Genomic DNA, 21279 nt, shown 5'->3' with positions numbered 1-21279 from the left:
TGATGTTGTTGTTGTTGTTGTTGCAGTTCCTGTTGCTTTTGCAACAGCGGGCCGCCACGGTGGTGTGCCACCGGGGTCGTGCCGTCGCCCCAGTGGGGCAGGGGGAGTTGCTGCAGGATGATGAAGAGGTGGCGTGTGGCCTGTGACAGATCGTCACAGACCTAGAAGCGGGCGGTGGGGCTAGTTGCGAACTGTGGGGCAGTGAGCAATGGTGGTCAAGATATTATGGGAGGAAGGTTGTGGAGGTGCTAACCTAGCGGAGACCAGCGCGAGGAAATGCCCACGGGTATGAAGAGGCAATCCTGGTCTTATGTGTCCTGTCGCAAGGTAGCGTCGTCGAGGAGAGGGAACAGTAACGACGAGGGGAGAGGCTGAGTAGTGTTTGTGTGGAGGCGGTTGGTCCTCGATCCTTGAGACGACGACGCTAGTACCCACGTTCTCGAGTCTTCAGCTGCAGCTGCGCTGCGGTCGGATCGGCAAGAGGGCGAGGAGAGGGCGAGCTGGGTGGGCGAGATCAAGTGGAGGAGGTAGTTCGCGTCGGACTTGGAATGAGAAGGGAGAGAGGCGCACAGCTCGGAGGAGGGCGACAAGTGATATCTCAACAAAGACAATGTGCTGCGACCGACTTCGATGATGTTGTTGGGTTCTGGAGATGGTTAGCGAGATGTACTGCTGCGGGGCGCTGCGGGTTGGTGATCGTGGCGGTGTGGTTGTGAAGGGAGTGAGAAGAGAGAGTTTGGGTGCATGAGGGAGTGGCAGTGGCAGTGGCAGTGGGAGTGGTAGTCGAGGTGTAAAGCACGGTGACATGGTGACAGTGTTGCAGTGGGCAAGGAAGGAAGGAAGGGGAGGGTTGGCCAAGCCCCTTTCCGCCACCAACCATTACACCCAAGAAACACACACCCACACACACATGATACACAAGATACACGACATGCACACTCCACACTCGACTCTTTGACAAGACGCAAAACGAACCAAACGTCAGATTGTCAACGCCTAGACCCAGCTTTGTCATTTCTCTCTCCGCACCCTCCGCACCCTTCCTTCTCGCTTCGCCCCAATCAGCCCCCAACAGCCCCCTCCCCTTCTTCTCACCCCCGGCCCCTTCCCTCTTTGGCTTTCGAGCCCTGTTACTCCTCGTGACCTCGTGCACACAAACCTCATTCAATCTACTCACCAGTCCGAGCGCACAACAATTGTTCCTGGCCTTTTACTTGTAAAAGAAGGACGCTTTGCCTCTTGTCCCGGGCCGCTCAGGATGATCCCCAGGAGGCTACTTGACCTTGCAAGGGATAATAGAAGCCGACGAGGGGCACGAGGATCCGAGAGGCGGTCCAAATGAGGGCTTCCGTAGGGAGTGGGGGAGTGGCTCGGTGGCGTCAATGCCCAAGATGAGGTTAAAGGGTCTGTGCTTGCCGGAATGACGACTACCAGGACGTTAGTCGCCAGTCTTCGTATTCAACAGAATGGCTCGAGTGGCAAGGGCCAGTGACCCAAGGCCGGAGTTCGAGGGTCAAGTCGAGGGTGACCAAGGTGTATAAGCCGACGTTGGGGCGAAAAGGATCTGACTGAGTGTGACACACACAGTTCAAGAGCAATAGTCGGTCGAGGTACGTCGGGTGGTTGGTCGGTCCGTCCTTCGCAAGAAAGGAAACGCTGGAATGAGGCGCTCGTCCAAGGTCGACAAGGCGCGCGTTCACGTTCCTACGCACTATATGTTCCCGTGCTGTGCAGATGCCACTGGTGAGTTGGCAGCACCCCGAGTTGGATATATGTGGACAGTGGCGAGGGTGGCGAGGAGACGCGCGGGTTAGGCAGTGTGCTCGGACGAGATATGGCTCGTGCGTGATGGGAGTGTTCTGTTGGCGAGCCGAGCTCTCAAGTGATCGATCCTGTGTGGGTGAGAGGGTCGTGTGGGATATGGTATGGAATGGGGTAGTTGGTTGTGTACTGTCACGCCGAGACGGGATGTGGGAGTAATCGAGCGCCGAGCGGAGCCGGGGGCTTGTCCAGGGGGAAGACAAGGGAGAGATGTGTGGACCGCCGAGAACAAAAGGCGATGATGGCTGCGTGTATCAGAGAGATCGTAAATAGGGGTCGTGCAGCGAGCAACTGTTGTCGCGCACGAAGAAATGGTTTCGCAGTTGTATGGGACCGAGTGATGTGATGTGCGTCGTAGAGGGGGAGAGGGGGGGGGCGTCAAGGGGAGATCGTGAATCTAGGGGGTTGAGTGTCGAAAGCACAGTGTCCGGTTGTCGTTTATGAGGAGGGAGTGACCGAGCTGTTGTGAAGGGGAAGCTGGTGATTCGCAATGACGATCAAAGTTGAAGGGCAAGATGGTAAGATGGTAAGATGGCGAGATGTTTTGGGGAGCGAGAGGATGTGAAGATGCGAAGATGCGAGAACGCGAGGGTTCGAAAGGATTGAGAGTAAGGATCAAGTAGAGTTGCGTAATTGTGATGTGTTGTAAGTGTGGTAGTCTAGCTGCTGTGTAACACTTCTGTACCTCGCTCTACCTTGCCAAAGTCTCTAGGTCCCAAGGAGGCAAGTGGTGCATGCCGACTGATACTCTTGATGTGGATGTTCAAAGTTGGTACGACACTAGTCAACTTGCCCAACTTGCAACTGATACTGGGAAGGAGTACGCAATGCTGCGCCTCTGCTCCCTGCTTATCCTGAATAGAGCTAAGCACAGCAAATGCAACTCGATGACAGGATCCTTGAAGGATCGCAGGATTCACGAGAGCCACAGGAGCTACAGGAGCTACAGGACCGGACCTACAGGACCTACAGGACCTACAGGCTACCCCATCCCATCCCATTGCGTACCTTGAATTTAGCTCATTTTCATCTACACTTTTGCTCAATTGCTCGATGCTGCGGCTGGCTGCGGCTGGACGGCCGGACGGCTGGCTGGCTGGCATGGCTGCGGATCTGCTGAGAACTTAGGGGCATTGTCATTGTCATTTGCGTCCTGACAATCTAGCCCAGTCTCGTGCAATGATACCCATTTCTCTGGTCTGACTTGCCATCCCGAGCTTTGGCTTTTCAACTACGTCTCTTGAATTCAGGTCAATGTTCCTTTCCATCTCCCCCCCCCCACCCCGCACTCCAATTGCCGTACACTTGGCACTTTGACCTCGTCTCCGTCTCCTTTCAGCGCGGTAGATACCTTGATTGATTTCTGCCTTGGATCTGCCTTGGGTCCTCGGATTGCATGCATACCTGATGAGACATTAGTGGGACCTTGTCTTGGATATCCTGGACAGGGGCGGGATTACAAGAATACAGACTAAGCATGTCGGGTGTGATCATGCAGGTCATGCAATAATGCGAGGCTAGCCAGATGGTCCATGCAGGTCAGTCAGGTCGTGGAGGTCCATTGACGACGAGAATGGCCGTGCATCTGCCCGCTCCCCGCCATCAGGGGCCGCGCGTGCGGTTCACGACCGACAACACGACCACACGACGATCCGACAACCATCTCAATCCAATCTCCATGGTCCATGGTCCATGTTCCATGCCCAAAGTCTTGTCTTGTCTTGGGCTTGGGGTATCATCTGCAACAACACCAAACTCCTTTGGTCCCTGGGTGAATACACCTTCAGGCCTTGGTGCCGAGCCCAGATTTCCTCCAAGCCGGTACCTTTCTCCTTTGACTTTGCCATGATACATCCCGTCCCCTTATCCCTTCCTTGCGCTATTACCCCTGGTTCTGTGCCGTGGCCGTGCCGTGCGCAGCCACTGGGTCGCACCATCTACCCATCTCCCCCGCCCCCAACACCTACCCTCTGACTCCGCCTCCGCCTCCGCCTCCGCCTCCGCCTCCGTCCTCAGGCCCCCGCCGCCGCTGAGCTCCATGCCGTTCCTCGGGTGTACCTTTTAACCTGATACATTGACCATTGATTGCCGTTTAGATCCTCGCGCCTTTGCTTGGCTTTGGCTTGGAAGCCTAGGAAGTTTGTCTCCGTCTTCCACAGCCTCCACGGCACGGGTGTCCGCTTTTGATATGTGTAACCAGATACCCCTTCCAAGATCTCTGTTGGGTGGCGCATGTCTCACTCTCAAGAGATCATCAGTGCAACAGCGTTCCTTTGGACACAAGTGGCGTCCAGGGTCTTTTGATTTTGATCTTGCACCCAATTCATCAGAAGTGCGACTACCGATGATATTTTAGTATACAATCAATACATGCCGCACCCGACGACTACCGTCGGCATGAAATGAGCTACGGCAGCATGTAAGAATGGAAGAGATAGAGAAGAAGCGGAATTCACCCGGACCCGAACGACAGTACGCATCCAGTGTTGGAGCTTCCCTAACGTCCCTATGTCCCTGATCGCTCACGACCCAAAGGTGACAACGAATCAAGCTCTATTCTGCTTCTTGTCGCGGGCTTGACACTAGGATTCAAGGAACAATGACCCTGGCAAAGAGGCGTCGTGGCATTTGTTTGCTAGTTGGGTGAATTGGGTGGGGTGGTTGATGAGTGACGGTAAACGGCTGGTAGTGGTGGGCAAACCGAGATGAATGCCGTTAATGTTTCGTTAAACGACAGTATGCAAACATACCTATCTAGGGAATCCCATACATTCGGATCAATAAACTCTAGTCATCCTCGGTGCCTTGATACCCTCAACTAACGCTAACAGCTAATGTGCCGTGCCCCAACTTCCCTTGGACCTTGCCTCTCCTCATTTACCTGTCAACTTGGCTCTCGATATTACGTCCAACACGATGGGCGATCGTGGGCGAAACCCCAATCGGTTCTGGTCCTGGCCTGGTCAAATGGAGCCACTGATGATGGAGATGCATGGGCAAGTCTTTGGGAACGGAACGTCAGCAATGTCCCTGGTTCGTCATGGCTATGAGCTCCTGACAGCTACGCTCCTGACAGCATGAAAGTAGAATCTCATCCAACGAACCACCATTCCACCAGCCAGCTTAACCAGTTCAACCAAACCCCCGCAAACACCGGAGCAAAAACCTCGTGCCCAACAGCCCAAGCTACCCCGCATTTCAAGACATGGGACATGGGGCAGCAACACCACCCGCCACCCGGTCCCGCCCCGCTCTGCGTTAAGCTTTTTCGGCCGCTCAATCGTCACTCTCTAGAGTCCTTGAACCTCCCCGTGCGTCAACAGGGCTTGCAAGGTATTCCCCCTTTTTGACATACCCGTCGTTGCATTGCCACAGGTGGTCATCGTCGTCGCATAGGAGCCCAATTTTAACGTGGCCCAGGGTCATTCCAACATGCCGCAGATGTCTTTCAAACTCTGACGCACCTTAAAGTAGTGCTTGGATCATTTTTACATGCAGGAAAGGAGTGGGTGGGTGGCTTGTTGACGACGACGGTTGAATTGAGTCGGCCCAGATATCATGGCGTCGTCGATCTAAAACCCGCCCATGGGCCAAGCTCTTACGGCTTGCTGACCCTGCAATTGTGTGACGCACATAATGAATCAATGTGGCAATACATAATGCATTTTAGCGCAAGTGGGGCCGCCTGCCTCGTGTGTCGCTGACACTCGTAGAGGCATGCGTCGGAGAATCTTGCGCCACCCTCCCTTTCCATCTGAACGTAAAGTATCGATCTAAACCCTGGGACCAACGGACAAGAGGAGAGGCGAGACCAAGCGGAACAGATCAGGTGAGACGCGTGGAGGTTCCTGTGGCGTAGAAGTAGGGTACAACATCGGGTCTTTCGTTATCGACAAGTCATCCCTGGGACACTGACAATTCATTGAGTTGTTACTGATGGTGACGTTTCTCAATTCGAATTCGCAAAGGGGGTTGCCCGAGATGTCGAGTGTGGCGCACACAAACAATTAACACGAGCCACAGAAGAATGCATCCTTAGATTCTACCCATATCCAGGACGGTACAATGCCATACCCCAAACTACAAATGATAATCCCAGTCCCTTGGTGACTGCGCCTCTTCACAGATCCAAGCCGAGGTAACAGCTCTCAACTTAGACGATCAGAAACCCCGAACCCTCGAAACCCCGAAACCGAGTAGTATCCTGGTGGTGTGCATAGCGTGAGGGTTCTCTTTTCTATTGTGTAGGGTATGTCACCTGGGGACAGGACCCATTTCCCTGCACACAACCGCACCCGCAAACCACGGGCACGATGTACGGCACGGCCCGTTCTGACGCTTAGGTAGCCAGGGCAGACAGGGCAATGGGCATCAGGCGGTAGGGTATTAACGGCAGCAAAGAATAATGTTGTTAGTTGGACCTGAGTATACGGCCATAGACAGGGACGTTTTCACCATGACCTTTTCGAAAAGTTGGGTAGGGAAGTGCGACTTGTGTGCGGATGTCACTCTCGATAACAGTGCCTGGGGGGGAGAGTGGAGAATGACGTTGACGTCGGGACGCTGCCAAACTGCCACTGCCACCTGAATGCACCAGCTGTCCAAGTGCCTTTGCTTCTCGCCACTCTTGATTCAACAACAAGTTTTGCGAGCTTGCAAGGTTACAAGCCAAGCTTTTGCTATTGTACTATTGTGTTACAGGGCTGGGACAAATAAGGGTGTCCAATCAGCTGCAAGTCGAAAGTAAAGCCACAGACTGGCCCTGGCGATTCAGTTTCTGCACAACCATGAATCAGACCCTATTACCCAAAGAGGCGATGGAACGCGCCGAGCCGCTTATCAAGGGGTCTAAGCTATTGAGGGCTAAAGGCCAGACATGGAACGCCTGCGGGTGGGTGGGCCTGGGATCTCGGGGAGCATGGGATCGGGGGTGCAAGCTCTGCAGGAGTTGGAGTGAAGAGAGCAAGGGCATGTGCGCAAGTGCAGGTGCATGAAGCGCGGCTAGGCTGGGTACGGTAGCGGGGTGCCTATGACGGGCAGGGCCGAGCGTGATGTTGGTGCGATTGCGTTTGTGCGTTTGAGCGTGTCATGTCGCGGTGGCAACGGATTGGGTGTCCGTGTCCTTTCGTGTCCTTTCGTGTCCTTTGGTCTCTCGTGTCCTTTGGTCTCCTTTCCACGTCACATCCCTATTCACCCAAAGGCTTGACAGTCAGGTCCGCCCCGTCCGTTGGCGTCATGGCCCCGTAACGATTGCGCAGCCGACGGGTCCGGGGCTGGGATCGGGGCCCGACGCCGCGCCGCGGCGCAGATGCATCAAGAGCGAGAGTAAGGGCAGAGGCGAGGCCGCGCAGGTCTCAGCTCCAATTGTGATACGCCTCGGGCCTCGCATTCCAATCTGGCCCATCCCATCATACCTTTGCATTGTGCCACAGTAACTGCAGATCTGCCATCTGTGAGGCATCCGCCCCTTCCATCTGTCCATCTTGACCACTACAACCGAGCACGCGAGTGCCCGAGCCTCGCTTCAATCCCCTCACCCTCAACTCCCTTGACGTAGGTGTTCCGCAGGTCCGCAGCTTGGATCTGCTCATCTCGCCTCTGCAAGCTTCCGCCGGTAGTGGGCAAAGAGCGGGAGGGGGGAGTGTGCGTCTCAACCATGGCGTCGCCATCCACACATGCACATGCCTCAACTGCTAGCATCCCGTTCAAGCGGAACTGAAACTTGTCAATCGTGATCTAATCAGGGAGGAGTCGTCGGCGGCTGCCCACTACAAAATTCAATGAATTTCTATTCTGCAGTTGTGCAAGCGCGTAACTGTTCACTTGCCGTCCCATGAGCTCATGCCCAACGTGATTTTGGTGATGATGAGCTTGTCGCGCAAACTGCAAATCCAGATCAGCATTGTCTGGACCGGGCGGGTGGCGACCCTGAACCCCCAAACCGTACTTTGCGCCGCTTTTGCCCACAACTCACACTTCAAGGGATACAAGGGATACATGCTTTAGCATTTCCACAATGGGCATGCTCGTTTGGCGTCAGCCGCCAGCCAACACATGACAAGCAAAGTGCGGGGTTGCAGGAACAGACTGTCCGTCCCGCTGCGGGTGCGGTCCGTGTCGTCGAGCAGAACACGCCCAGCGAGGGGCTGGAACCAATGGACAATGGTCCAGGACCAGAACCTAACGCTGGCGATCACCCAGTTCCGTAGCGTGCCGTATGCCGAGATACTGGGTTGCAACCCAAGTCAATCAAGTGGCCCAGTTTGACAACGTCTCCGCTCGTTTCAAACCATGCCGTACAAAGTCCTGGCAAGCATGTCAAAGAGGTTTGGCTACCGAAACACTTGCCGTAATTCTCTGACTGTCCGTCCGACACGACAACAGCCCTGCTCTGGGTATATTGCATCCGGCCTAAATGTCTCCGGATCCGTGTTCCCCATTCGGGGAAATTCAGACGCGCATGACCGTTTCAGTTGGCGGGACAAGCCCAATTGCTGGTCCGCTGTCTGGTCACCCAACTTGGCCATTGCCGATCAGCGGAATAGCAACGTTAGTCCCAGGCCCAGGCAGTTTCGGCATGTCGAACGATGCGGCATGCCGTTAACAACCCCCGCCAACAAAGTGACAAAGTGACAGCCTCCTTTCGTCTCACGTTTCGACCTGGGGTTCCAAGCAACCGCGACTGGCGACGGTACACTTTGTTCACGTTCGCTATCGTTGCGGGACGCGTCTCCCGTCCCTCCCTCTTACATGAAAGGAACCCGTTGGAGCCCGTTGGAGACCGTTGGAGCCCGTTGGAGCCCGTTGGAGCCCGTTGGGGCACTACTGTACTGCCAACTGCATTGGCCTGCCATCTGCGACAAAACGCGACGCGCCTCCCCTCCTCCCCTGCAAGCGAGCCCATCACGTAGGTGCCAACCTGTCTCGACTCGGTGTCTGCTCTGTATGGCCCATCCGACTCGCAACTTGCAACTCGGTCACAACTTCCAAGTTTGGTCAGTTTCAAATCCTCGTGTAACCTGGGATCTTGGATACTCGATCACCGCCATCGTATTCGGGATGGGGATGAGCACAAAAGAAGGAGACGACAGGGCGGGTTGCGCCGCTGCCGTCGCCGCCGAGCAAGGACATCAGGACCTCAGTCCAGGTTACTAGAATTGCAGGAGGCCAAGGATGGAGATCGGTGATCCGTGCTTTGAATTGTAATCAGACATGTGCGGACGGTGATAGACCGTGCGCAGGGCGACGCCACTATCAGCCCTCCTTCCTGACCTCATGGGTTCTCAACCAAGGGGAAGAGGGGGGGGGGGGGGGGGGCGAGAAGGGGGAGCAAAGTGGCGTGAGTGACGCGTCATGTTCAAAGACCCGTGTATCCGTGTATACCGTGCACTTGGTTTCCGCCTGTATCGGATCAGGCCGAAGATGGTTTTTACGAGATCCGTCATCAGCGCCACCGCCACGATGGTAGAACTTTGCGGTTCGCCCTCGTGTGCTCGACCCCTCGCAAAGAATGTAATCTTTTTGCAGACACCGCCCGCCCGCCTCACGACTCGGGCGTCACTCCACCCTTGTTGCTATCCGAATCGGCCGCCAGAGGCCGTGTCGGGGTACGCGGGCGCCATCGATGGTATGCTCATCATTACCCTGCCCCACAACTCGGTCGACTGAGACCCTGCGCTCCTATTTGTACTGTACACATGCCCCGGTACCACCTCGGAACCTCGAATTCCGCATCCTGGTTCATCCTGGATGTAAGAATACCTTGCACTCAGACATGATCACAAAAAAGACAATGGTACCTGAAATGGAATGCAGGGTCAGCACTGCCCACTCTCTCATCTCGTGTAGCAATTACACTGACTTTTCTTTCGCACCACTCCCTGATAGCGCGACGCTCCGACTGTTATTCACAAGCCCGGACTGCAACATGTTGTTGCGACCCTCACACCTACGCATGCACGCATTCGACATGGGGAATGCTGCGGCATGCACCATGCACCATGCCACAACCTATGCTCATGCCCACTATGGCATACGCGGCCGCCGGATGTCGTCTCTTCCTCTCTGCATGCCTCGCTCGATACAGCTGCCGTACATGTATCTCACACCCCAACGGAAGTGGATGGGCCGCGGCATGTCTGAGCCTCAACCGAACTTGTCCGCATTTCTGCGACTCGGGACTGTGCCAAGGCTGTGCCGCTGTGCCTAGCGCTTGTTGCCCAGTCAACTGCTCCATGCTCCATCACCACTTGTGGCATGCACGCTGGCACTCGAGGTGGCACCACCACCACCTCTCGATAAGATGTCTCACACTGCGGCAGAGGTCCCCGTGACGTACACGGTACACGGTACCCGCCGCTCACGGTGGTGTTCCTTGTTCGGCGTTTCACAGGCTTCCCGACTTACCAAATGACTATCACCTGTTTACACTTCGGGATCTCCTCCCGAGTCAACCGGCACTACTGAGCACAAGTGTCCGAACATCTGACATCCCGCATAACCCCCTGCTCACCGGAAGCCAATCAGGCTGGTACGCGGACAATGCCGGCGTGCGCATAGTGGACGTGAATGGGAGTTGACGTGAAGCATGACATCTCTGCAATGGGCAATGCTGCAGAGTCCGATCACTTGAGATCGTACATTTATCCGTCAATCATCCATCAGCCGGGCCCGTAATCAGAAAGCGTGCTATGCTCAATTCACCTGTCTCTCTAACGACCTGACACATCTGATAGCTAATGTTCGGGATTCCCATGACCAAGTTACTCGGTTTCAGTCCCAGATTCCAGCGATTACCGCCCCTCTGGTTCCTTTCAGAGTGAGACAAGGTAGTGCCGTACCATGAATCGCGGCGTTCTAAGACTGGAATAGTCTGAATTGGACGCCAGCAAATGTTCTATTCTCGTTAGACTTTCCCGGAGTAGTTCACCACTGAATGTGGCAGCAGAACCCATCCACTGAGACAGTCGACTGTGGCAGCAGAACCCATCCACTGAGACACTCGACTGTGGCAGCAGAACCCATCCACTGAGACAGTCGACTGTGGCAGTGGAACCTATTCAACGTAGTAGTGGAACCATTCACGATATGTGGCGCAGGTTTCGACTTGAGTGGAGACCGGGATCTCGACCAACAGTCAACTCTGCAATTGCAGCGACAGTACCAGCTGCGCGCATTTCCCTGCTTGTGAGACTGGTCTCTGGTCTACACCTTGGTATGAACATCGGTGTCTGCAATCTACAGCACAAGTCCAACACACCGAGGTAAATGGCTGACACTGAGTGACCATAGGTGGGCAAGAGTAGCGTGTGGCACTCGTTGGAATACTGTGTCTCTTCCGCTCATCTACCTATTCTGACGTTTCTAAATTCAGCTGAGGATGGTACGCTGTTGACCGGATTGGCCGCTGGGTGCAAACAAGCTGACGTTCGCTCTCAGCTCCCACCTCCGTGCAGACACGCGAAACCCAGACACTCTTGAGCTTTTCCATGACAGGTTTGAAGAGGTATCAATGTCGAGGGCCCCAAGCGCGTCGAGTGCCAGCTGAACGCTGGCACCCGCTTCCCAGTTCACTCAGCCGAGGGGAAAGGGTGGATTCTCATAGCCGCTATGAGATCTGGAATCGATGTCCGATCGGGATGAAGCGCAGGGCACGCCAACAGCACAGGCGTCAGACCACGCTCACACCCCAGTTCAAAAGTCCCTCCCAGAACGACACGCTTCGTGCAGACTCCTTTCGTCTGCTGAAACTCGGGCGGCATCGACACGGACCGCCCAGCTGTTGCACAGGACTCCACCCTTGTGATAGGGCCCTCGAAAAGTGAGGGCGAGGGTAAGTGTTGGGTGCTCGTTGACTAATATGACTGGGGCCAAAGGTAGTGCTGGCCCACCCAACCTCCAGTGACTGCTTCGATCTTCTGTGAACCCTCTCTGTTAAACCAATCATGACCGTGGCACTGCAGCTGATCGGGTTCGGATTATCAGACCTCACCAGACGCTGCCATTACTTCGTTGAAGAATCCAGAGAGGCCCCGGCCTCTCCACCTAGACGGACACTGGTTCAGTCACACCTTCTGACGCTCAGGTAGATCCCACAACCACGGTGTGGCTGGATTCTGGTCGGGAACTGCCCTACACGCAGGCACAAAGGTCCGCCGCGCACCGCGTCCTCGCCAACCCTCTCTACCCGTTGCCATTAACACTGACGATACACTTACTCCTACAGTACGATTTGTCACGGACTGGTAAAGCTCTGATATTCTGTAGTGCCTGGGAGCAGTTCGCGGGACGGCGTCACTCGCTTGGTGCCTCAGAGTTCCTCTGCCCTCCGAGGACCGCTCCGCAGGTCTGCACACTGCGGATGGATGCCGGGCCTCCCGCCATTACCCTCGTTGGTGCCAGCGGGAGATGGCTGGGACCTGGATGACAGACAATGACTTCATCCTTGCAAAGATCGTAAAGTTCTGCGTGCAGCGGTAGGCGACAGCAGGCGCCGACAGGTCCCACTAGACGGTGCCCTTGGAGCCTGTTCGAGAGACAGCACTGATTACGCCAACTCGGTCCAAGCAACACTAATCCAGCCCGGTTCCAGCCCGGTTCCAGCCCAGTTACACAGCCACAGCGTAACTTTGGGGTAACTCGGGGATGTGTCCCACGCTGTTAAGCTCAGACGTGACACCCGGGGAGACGGTTCGGGACCTAGAGTCAATATGCGGGTATGCAACCTTGTGCTGGAATGGTGGGAATGTGACCAGCTACCGTAGTGTACCAATTGCGACTGCTGGCGATGACGCAGGACGCCGCGGACAGAGTTCAAGAAGTCAAGAACACACGAATCCAAAGATCAAACGCACATGAGCGGGATGATGGTGGGTTAGAGTCTGAAACCGGAGCGCGACGCCTATTAAACATTGCTCCTTGTTGTATACCTAGGCCGTAAATTTGCCAACTCCAGTGGCGGATAGCGCAGGAGGGGCAAAGAGGATGGTAACGTACGTCGATACGGTCATCGCCCTGGCTAAATATTTTATTGGAACTGGCGCCATGCAGTAACCCAGAGGTGTGCAGATGCAGCAGCGCCGTGTTGTCAACACTGCGCAAAAGTCGACTTCACGGCCCAGCTGTTCCTCGAACAACGGATGTTGCTTTATTAACTACTTTGGGTGGCCAACGGGAATGCTGTATGCTGCGCTGCTCAAACTCATCTACAAGAAATAACCGGAGTGTATTGGTAAAGTTCATACACTTGATTCCGTATTCTTGAAGTTTAGCTTTTGACAAAACTTCCTCCCGTTGATAGAGCACGTGCTGTGACAATGACGTGTGGTGCCTATCACAAACCCGATAGCCACCCACCACCGCTGCTCTTGTCGCTTGTCCAACTCGCGCTTGCCGATCCTCACCATCCACCTCTAACTCATCGTCCTCATCACCCACATCTAGCACACCCTGTATCTTATTGACACTCTCGGGCAACCCAGTTCGACATCAGTCTTTGGTGATGCCTCCGAAAGCTGCTGCTGCATCTGCAGCCCCTCCCGCGCCAGTCGCGGCGTCCCCCCCTCCACCAGACCCCAAGCCCAACGATGCCAACGACATCCTCCTCATCCAAGACCTGATGGACACGATCGACCAGATCCCTATCGAGCTCACGCGTGTCCACTCAGACCTCAACGAGCTCGGGGCTGTTTTGTACTGTGAGTGTGGATGGGGCTGGCGAAGGCCAACTAGGCTGGGCAGCCTCCACTTTTGCACCTCCACCACAAGGCAATCTACCTTCCCTGTCCCAAACACCCAGCTGGATGGCCACAAGAAAGAGCTGACTCCAGCTACGCTGTGCAACCTCGAGACCAAGCTGCACCAGCTCATCAACTGGGTCCAGGACCCATCAGTTCCGCCGGAGCGCCGCTTCCAGCTCCTCCAGGAGATCGCCGAGGAGGCCGCTAGATACAAGCTGGGCGGAGACGACAAGATCCGCGTCGCGGGCGGGGCGTGCGATGGAGTATGTTCTGCTATTCATGTGGCCGCATGAACTAACATCCAGATAATGGGCCACCAGCGGCACATCTCCGAGCTCCTCAGCGCGTCCACGCTCTTACTGAAGGACCCACCTTCCCCGTACACGGCCGCGTTGACGTTACCTCCGGCACCCATTCCCGCCGCTACGCGCCGCGGAGTGCGGACGACAGGCTCACCGTTCGACCGGGGAACGCCAACGAAGAAGAAGCGCAGCAGGAAGGACCAGATCGGCCGACAGGACGACGACGACGTGTCGTCTGTCAACGGGGAGAAGAAGAAGGCACCCGTCAAGCGGAAAAAGTTTGTACGCTCCGAAGATCCATTTCCTAACTATGCAGGCAACCACGGGGCATCTCGCCCTCGGAGTCGATCGCGTCGACCGCCGCTTACGGCAAGGACAGCGGGCCGAAGACTGCGCGCCAGATCGCCGCTGCGGCTGCCAAGGCCAGTGCGGCGGCCAAGCAGCAGCGCCAGATCGACGACTCCGAGGACGACACGGGCGACGAGGAGCCGAGAGGCGGGCGGAAGAGCACCGCAATGGCAGTCACTGCGTCCAACGACAGCCTTGCACCCGCCGGTGCCCTGGGTATCGACATCGGCAAGAGCCGAGAGGGCAGCACTGGCAAGAGCGGCGGTATCACCCCGGGCGGGACCGGTGCCAAGGGCGCGAAGCGTGGAACGAAGCGCGGTCACGGCGAGGAGGACGATGAAGATGACGACGAGGATGAGGACGTGCCTCCCGCCAAGCGCACGACAGCCAACAAGGTCGCCGTTACGGCGACCGCTGGTGCGGGCTACGACAGCGCTGATCTCGGCGACGATGGCGCGATGGACGACAACCTCGACTCGAAGGTGTACTGCACGTGTCGCCAAGTGTCGTTCGGCGAGATGATCGGGTGCGACGACGACGACTGCGAGATCGAATGGGTGAGTGTTATTCGCTCCAGCTCAGTGGATGAGAGCTGGCGAGCCAGGGCTCTGTCGTTCACGCTAACGGACAGTACCACGTCGCGTGTCTCAACCTCGACAAGGCGCCAGAAGGCAACTGGATCTGCCCGCAGTGCCTTGAGCGGCGAAAGCGCAACCCGAAGGCGAAGAAGCCCTCGAAGCCCGCCAAGCGGAGGTGAGCTGCCATCGATGCTCACCTCAAGGCAATCTGTCCCGCTGTATCGTGTTACGTTTGTATGTATAGACGCTGTGTGTGAAGGTTAGCGGCAGTCGTCAAGCACTGAATCTCAAAGCCGACCGGCGTGGCCGACTTCAGCTGCCGGCTGCGTCATGGCTGGCCTCTATGGCGACGCGCACCGTGTGCGCGCTTAATCCAAGGACCCACTAGCGACATGCCAGACGAGCGTTGCGCAGATATCGGTTACACAGCGCCCAGGCCGCTGCTGCTAACGCACTGAACTCGCAATACTTGTACAGTCACACTTATTTATCATTCATTCAGTTCTGACCTAAGAATCCGATCTGGTAGCTACTTGGCCTGCTGCGCAGGGCACCGGGGCCACAGGCTACTCGGCGTTGTCGGCCTTGGCGACCTGCTTGGAAGATGCGCGCTGGGTCTCAGTAGGCTTGAAGTTGCGCGCGACATCCTCCCAGTTGATCTCGGTGCCCGAGCCAGCAGCCGAAGTTAAGAGGCTGTTCATCATGCTGACGAGGAACGGCATGCTGATGCTGGCGTCCTGGTGTGAGTGCGCAGTTGCGGTTGGTTGGGAGAACATGAGGAAGAGGGAGGGCGGCGGTAGCGAAGCAAGATACTCACACTGTTACCAGCCTTGCTCATGATGAGGTTGAGCGAGGCATAGTCAAGGTCGCCAGCGCCAAGCGCCTTTGCATTCTTCTTCTTGCCCTTCTTCTGCTCGGGCTTGAGCATGTGACTGTGGTGCGAGTTGTGGCCCATGGGATATCCGCCGTTGTGGCCCTGACCCATCATGCCCATACCCATGCCCATGCCGGGCCAGCCGGGATACATGGGGTAGGGCATGCCATTGGTGCCGTAGGGAGGCATACTGTTGCCGTGCATGTGCGGGTACATGTATCCGTTCATGTGCATGCCATTCGTGCCGTTCATGCCCAACTGGGCGCGAAGCTTGTTCTCGCTAGCGGCGAGGGCGCTGAGCGCAGCGCGCGCCAGCGCAAAGTGGTTACGCTGCGACGCGAGGACGAACATGCCCCAGGGATCGAGCTCAACCACACTGCAGAGCGAGATGAGCGCGATCTGGGCAACACCGTTGGCGCCCATCTCGTCGCAGAGGGCGAAGAGCTCGTTGTGCATCGACCACACGAAGGAGGCGGGCATGGGGATGTTGTGCATGAGGTTGGGGACGAGCTTGAGGACCTTGCGGCTGGCGTCCAGGGCGATCTCGCTACCAACCTGGTCGCGGAGCTTGGTACTTGGGTCAGCGGGGAACGAGGGCCGCAAAAGCAAAATACGATGCGGACCAGCTGTCACCAGCTGTCCCCAGGGAACTGCTGGTGACCGATGCCTGCTGTGTTTTTTTTTTCCACAGCGAAGCGCATGCCTGTCCTCGCTACATTTGCGAGGACGCGGCGCGTGCCCGGCCCCGGCTGTTGGGGTTAGGCAATATCTCCCACCGCTGCACAGAGTTGCTGCAGTGGTAGCGTTTGGATACACCCCTTCATATGTGTGATGGGATGTCTTACGTCCGGCGTCACAGGCAGCTAGCTGCCTGCAGGACCGGGACCCCGACGTCCTTTGACGTCGGGGCGGACCTCTGTTGAAACGAGGCCTGGACTGAGTAGAACCCAGCCCATGATCCCGCTGAGTGAGAGTAACTCACCAGTTGGCGTTGATCATCCATCCATCGACGCGGAAGTCGCGCCCATCACGGGAGCGAAGGACAGTGTCGGCTGCCGGGTCAATGAACGTCTTGGGGCCCTCAACGGGGCGCGGGCCAGTGTCGGTGCCATTGCCTGCCACTGGGGCGGGGATCTGCTGCTGTTTGAGCTGCGACATGACTGGGCGTGAACGGCTAGGGGGGTTGAAGAGTCCGAGTATGGTATATGAAGTTGTGGGATGCGAGAGGTGGAGTGTTAGAGAGGCATGTTGGACGGGTTATATGCTCCTCTAGGAGCGCAGTGCTTCATACAAGAGGGGTGGGAGTGTGAGAGCGTGAGGAGGTTTGGGGGCGCTGAGAAGCATGAGCGCAGCCAGTTGTCTCGGCGGGAACATGATGTCGACGGTGTGTCGCAGGCCTCCGCCCCGTCTTGTGTACGAGGTCAAGAGGGGCGACCGTGTGATTGTGTGTTGCTATGGAAATGGGGCTGTGTGTCGCTATCATAGTCGCTACCGCCGCGTAACAGGCCGCCACGAGTAAACAGTTCATCACGGTGTATCGTCAGTCAGCGGCGTTCATGACGGCGTATAGTTATTCAGCACCGTCAATGACGGCCGCAAGTGGTCAGCGGCGTTGACGCGGATAAGGTGGTCAACTGGACTAGACGTGGAAGCGAGCTCGATCATGTGCAAGCAAAGCCGTATGAAGGGCATGGGAGTGGCGTGTGCCGTTTAGGATCAAAGGATGTGTGAGCCGGAACCGAGGGCGCACGTATACCAGCGGACGGCGAAACGGCACCGACGAAACGAGAAGTGGGAATGAGGGACGAGGAGTAGAGCGAGCCAGGACAGCACACGACAAGTAATGCTCGGCTTCTGTCACTGTGCTCGCCCTCTTCACTGCCCTTGGCTGGAGGCGTCTGGTGTGCACGTCGCGGAAAACTCTAAGCCGAGGGTCCAACGACATATTCGGACAGGGTGAAGTGAGAGGGCATGCGGTCCAAGCTGTGCTCGCACCTTTCGGACTGCTCTGCCCAGCCATGATATTGGTCGAGTCAGCTGCCCTGCCCCGTCCCTTGGCCTTGTCCGTCGTAGGGTGCTAGTGTGGGAGAGAGTGGAGACGTCGGTGGGGGAAGATGAGAACTACAAAGGATGAAAACAGTGTCACGAGCGTGTTCAAGAGTGGCAAGAGTATAAGAGTAGCCAGCTTGAAGGTGGAAGATGAACAAAAGGAAGTGGGTGAATGCGCCCATTTGTAATCTTCCCCAGTCCAGTCTTCTCCCCTGATTCACGAACCGAAGGAATGTTACTTCCAATGCATACCAGTTTGTACAGCTACGGTCGGATATCGAGCGACGAGAACGAATGAAGAAGTGGGCTAATGCGAAGGCTTGCCCTTTTCTAGCAGCATCTTGCGGCACTTGGGGAGTACGACGTAACTGTTATCAGCACCACACTGACGAGAACGTACCGCCACGCCAGATCTGCCTGGTTCGCACTGCGGTTCGGAACCGCGGCCCCGAAGTTCTTTGAGCGGGGAAGGCTGGCCATGACGTGGTCGAAGAGCTGGACGTATTCCTCGCCTGTCCAGGGACCGCGCACCGTGGAGCCGGAAGTGGAGGCGCGTGGGGTGGCCTCGGACTTGACCTTGTCTCCTCCGGATGGAGGAAAGTCGGTGGAGTTGGGTTCACGTTTGGCACGCTTGGGGAGAGGCGTCATCTCCGCCTCCGGGGAGGGAGAGTGCGGGTTAACCATTTTGCTTTGGAAAGTGAGTGATGTGAGGTAATATGAGTTGACGAGTGAGTGAGGGAAGAGAAAAGGTGTGGGGACTACTGAACACTGGCTGCGCCCGGCGATGTGAATCCATAGATCTTCACTAACGACGCTTCGCAGCCTTAGCAACCAGCGCCTCGCGGCATGCCGGACCCACGACGTCACTGATGTCAGTTCGAACCGTCGAGTGCAACATGCTCACCGCCACGCGCCGGCAGCCTGCCTGACTGTGCGGCCGGGCACCACAGAGAAGGCCTTGGCGCCGGCGCCGTGCTTAGTGACGGCTTCGAAGAGGGCGAGGTAGTCGTCTGCCGTCCAAGGGCGGTTGCGGGGCACAGGGTTGCTAGTTGTGGTCGTGCGGCTGCGCTTGGGGGGCTTGGTATCCTCGTCAGAGTCGGGATCGCACTTCCGACTCTTAAGGTTCTTGTTGGAAGTCTTGGTGAGGATGGGCTTGACGTCCTCGACCTGGGAAGTTGAGGGAACCGCGGGGGAGACGGAGCGGGTGTGAGGCATGTTGGTCAGATTGGAGTGAGAGCTGGTCGTTAACGTGAGTGACGGAAGAGTGTTGAGAGGGAATGGGAGTCAGTGCTGACGAAAGCGGACTGAATCTCTGAGCTTGGTGCGAGAGTGAAGGCGCAGCGTCAGTTGCATCGATGTATGGATGCGCACTTTGGAAGCAGAGTGATCAACATTGCTGAACCACCTAACCAGCCTCGGAGCGTCGCAGCACATCGGCTCGACGACCCCACTGTTATCCGTTGCCACGTCCAGTAGAACTGGTTGACTGTATACCTGGTGGCAGCGTCTGTGAGCACCACGTGACCGGACCTGGGTTGGACGATAGGCTTGAAGGGTGTAGTCTGTAGCTATCCAGGCGTAGAGGGCGGCTAGCTTGAGGTTGGTCTCATGAAGCTCGTCATCTGTCATCGCTGGAGTCAGGTGCGACATCCCCACGTGAGCGCTTGGTAGGGATGGCAGGCTTGATACCGCGCTTCACGTGCGGAGACGGTAAGCAGGTGGGCGTTAAGACGTAAGACAGGGAGCGGAGCCGGGATGGGGATGATTGCACCAGAGACGCATGTGACAATGTGCAAGCTGGCTTGGCTGTCATGAGCAATTGAGCAAGTGAGCGAATGAGCTGTCGTTGCGTGTGTGCCACCGTTCCTCACCGTAGGGATTGCCTGATCGCCTTAGGCGATCGACAGTGCGATGCCGTCTCATCCAACAGGATGGTCATTGTACAGTTATCAGGACCTTTTGATCGTCTCCATGGCTTCTGACAAATCAATTAAATCGAGCAGGCTTACTTTAGGCGTACTGATCAGCCCTGTCTCCAAATCTCCCCAGCGTGGCTTGGGCAGAAAACTCGGTGTTCGGCGTCGAGGTGCTTTGTCTTGCCCTGCGCCACCAATTGAGTTGTTCAGGTGACCAGGTGAGCGATTGGGAAATATAGTCCGCGAGGCGTCGGAATCAAAGCAAGATTCCTCTAGTTCCTTTAGTTGTTACTTTGTTGTCTATTGAAATCTCCGGAACATTACTACTAGTTGCCCAACTCGGCGATCCGGAACTACAGACTTGCTTGCCTGTCTGTCTGTGCCTCTTGGAGACTATGCGTGAGATGCACTGACAAAAGGAGGAATGAGCACGGTCAAACTTGATTATGAGGGTACGTGTACAGAACTGGAAGACAAAGTGCGTGCATCGGAATGGAGTCTCATCTGCTAGTGTCAGCATTCGTCTTCTGCATTCCTCTATCACACATTGCTCCACATGTCACAGAAAGTGTCACTCCGTTCGTATGTATCCCGCATTTATCAAATGGGCGGGTTGGGCGGGTTGGGCGTTTCGAACAGTCAAACGCGTGAGCGTGACGGGTGTGACGGTCATGTGCAGGCACCCTCTAGTGTTGGTGTGATTTCATTGTTTTCGAACCCAAGAACGGACGGAGAAGCCACAATGCCGCCACAACACGGGTTAACCCTCACAGCCAATTCAACCGAGGTCGGCTCGAAATGTATTATACGTTACCCCATTGACTCGGCTTGGAGCGGTAGAGGTCACGGACCTCCTGGAAGGTGGCGCACCAAGATGTCTGGGAGCTGACGGTTGGCTGCTGGCGACTGGGTCCGAGCAAGGGAACGCCTCGTGACCCGTGCATGCAGTAAACACGGCAAAACAAGATCAACAACATTGTCGTAGAGTTAGTGCCTTGGGATGTCAACGCGTCACCTCAGTTGATGTTGTGGGCGTACCTGGCCAGACCTTGTTAGTGTGGAGCAGAGCAGAAGTCGAGACAGCCGCCAAGGCCAGGCATGTTGGGCTCATCTTGGTCACCAACGGAATCCGAGCGGTAGCGCGCGCCGCTGATGGCATGATTAAGTTGGTTAGCGCAGGATGATCAGGAATGGCACAGGACAGGGACGCCCACCCAACCTTGGGCGGTTGGTGTTGGTTGTGCCTGTGAGTGATGATGAGAATCCCACGCCTTAGCCCTTCCCACTTTGCTTTGCTAGCTCTCCATTCTCCTGGTAATGAACCATGGTCACGATCGCTAGCTAGATCTTAACACCGCCATCGAACCCTTGAACCAACGCTTACCCTCACCGAAACACGCCCCACCATTTCATTCAGCCAGATGTATTTTCGGGATGCCAGGGAACTTGAGGTCCGTAAGAAATGGACCAAGGCTACATTACATATACGTGAGATAATCGATAAATCGAGACGGGAAAGAACCGCTAATGTAGAGGTTTCTGAACGTTTACGACATAGGCAAGTGGGGGATGACAGCATCGGGTGCCGGTCGTGCTATAAAAGAGGTGGGATCGAGGGTAAGTGGGTTTCAAGCGCGGTTGCTGTTCTGGTCC

General features: G+C 56.3%; 4 protein-coding genes across 4 annotated transcripts; 1 reads left to right on the top strand and 3 right to left on the bottom strand.

The window, feature by feature from the left end:
- Positions 1-13321: 13321 nt before the first annotated feature.
- Positions 13322-15159, top strand: CcaverHIS019_0600880 (uncharacterized protein; the record flags this gene model as incomplete). Its single annotated transcript, XM_060602507.1, has 6 exons — positions 13322-13517; positions 13650-13822; positions 13865-14139; positions 14178-14766; positions 14841-14962; positions 15081-15159. The coding sequence occupies 6 exons, from the start codon at positions 13322-13324 to the stop codon at positions 15157-15159; spliced, it is 1434 nt and encodes a 477-aa protein (XP_060458894.1).
- Positions 15160-15353: 194 nt separating this feature from the next.
- On the bottom strand, positions 15354-16819 carry CcaverHIS019_0600870 (uncharacterized protein; the record flags this gene model as incomplete). Its single annotated transcript, XM_060602506.1, has 3 exons — positions 15354-15524; positions 15605-16235; positions 16644-16819. 3 exons carry the CDS (start codon positions 16817-16819, stop codon positions 15354-15356), a joined length of 978 nt encoding a protein of 325 aa, XP_060458893.1.
- Positions 16820-18017: 1198 nt separating this feature from the next.
- CcaverHIS019_0600860 (uncharacterized protein) lies at positions 18018-18394 on the bottom strand (the record flags this gene model as incomplete). The annotated part of the gene is made up of 2 exons (XM_060602505.1): positions 18018-18078; positions 18111-18394. The coding sequence occupies 2 exons, from the start codon at positions 18392-18394 to the stop codon at positions 18018-18020; spliced, it is 345 nt and encodes a 114-aa protein (XP_060458892.1).
- Positions 18395-18515: 121 nt separating this feature from the next.
- Positions 18516-18925, bottom strand: CcaverHIS019_0600850 (uncharacterized protein; the record flags this gene model as incomplete). Its single annotated transcript, XM_060602504.1, has 2 exons — positions 18516-18576; positions 18615-18925. The coding sequence occupies 2 exons, from the start codon at positions 18923-18925 to the stop codon at positions 18516-18518; spliced, it is 372 nt and encodes a 123-aa protein (XP_060458891.1).
- Positions 18926-21279: the final 2354 nt, after the last annotated feature.

This window comes from Cutaneotrichosporon cavernicola, assembly GCF_030864355.1.
Source record: "Cutaneotrichosporon cavernicola HIS019 DNA, chromosome: 6".
NCBI lineage: Eukaryota > Fungi > Basidiomycota > Tremellomycetes > Trichosporonales > Trichosporonaceae > Cutaneotrichosporon > Cutaneotrichosporon cavernicola.
This window is presented reverse-complemented; position numbering and strand designations above follow the sequence as displayed.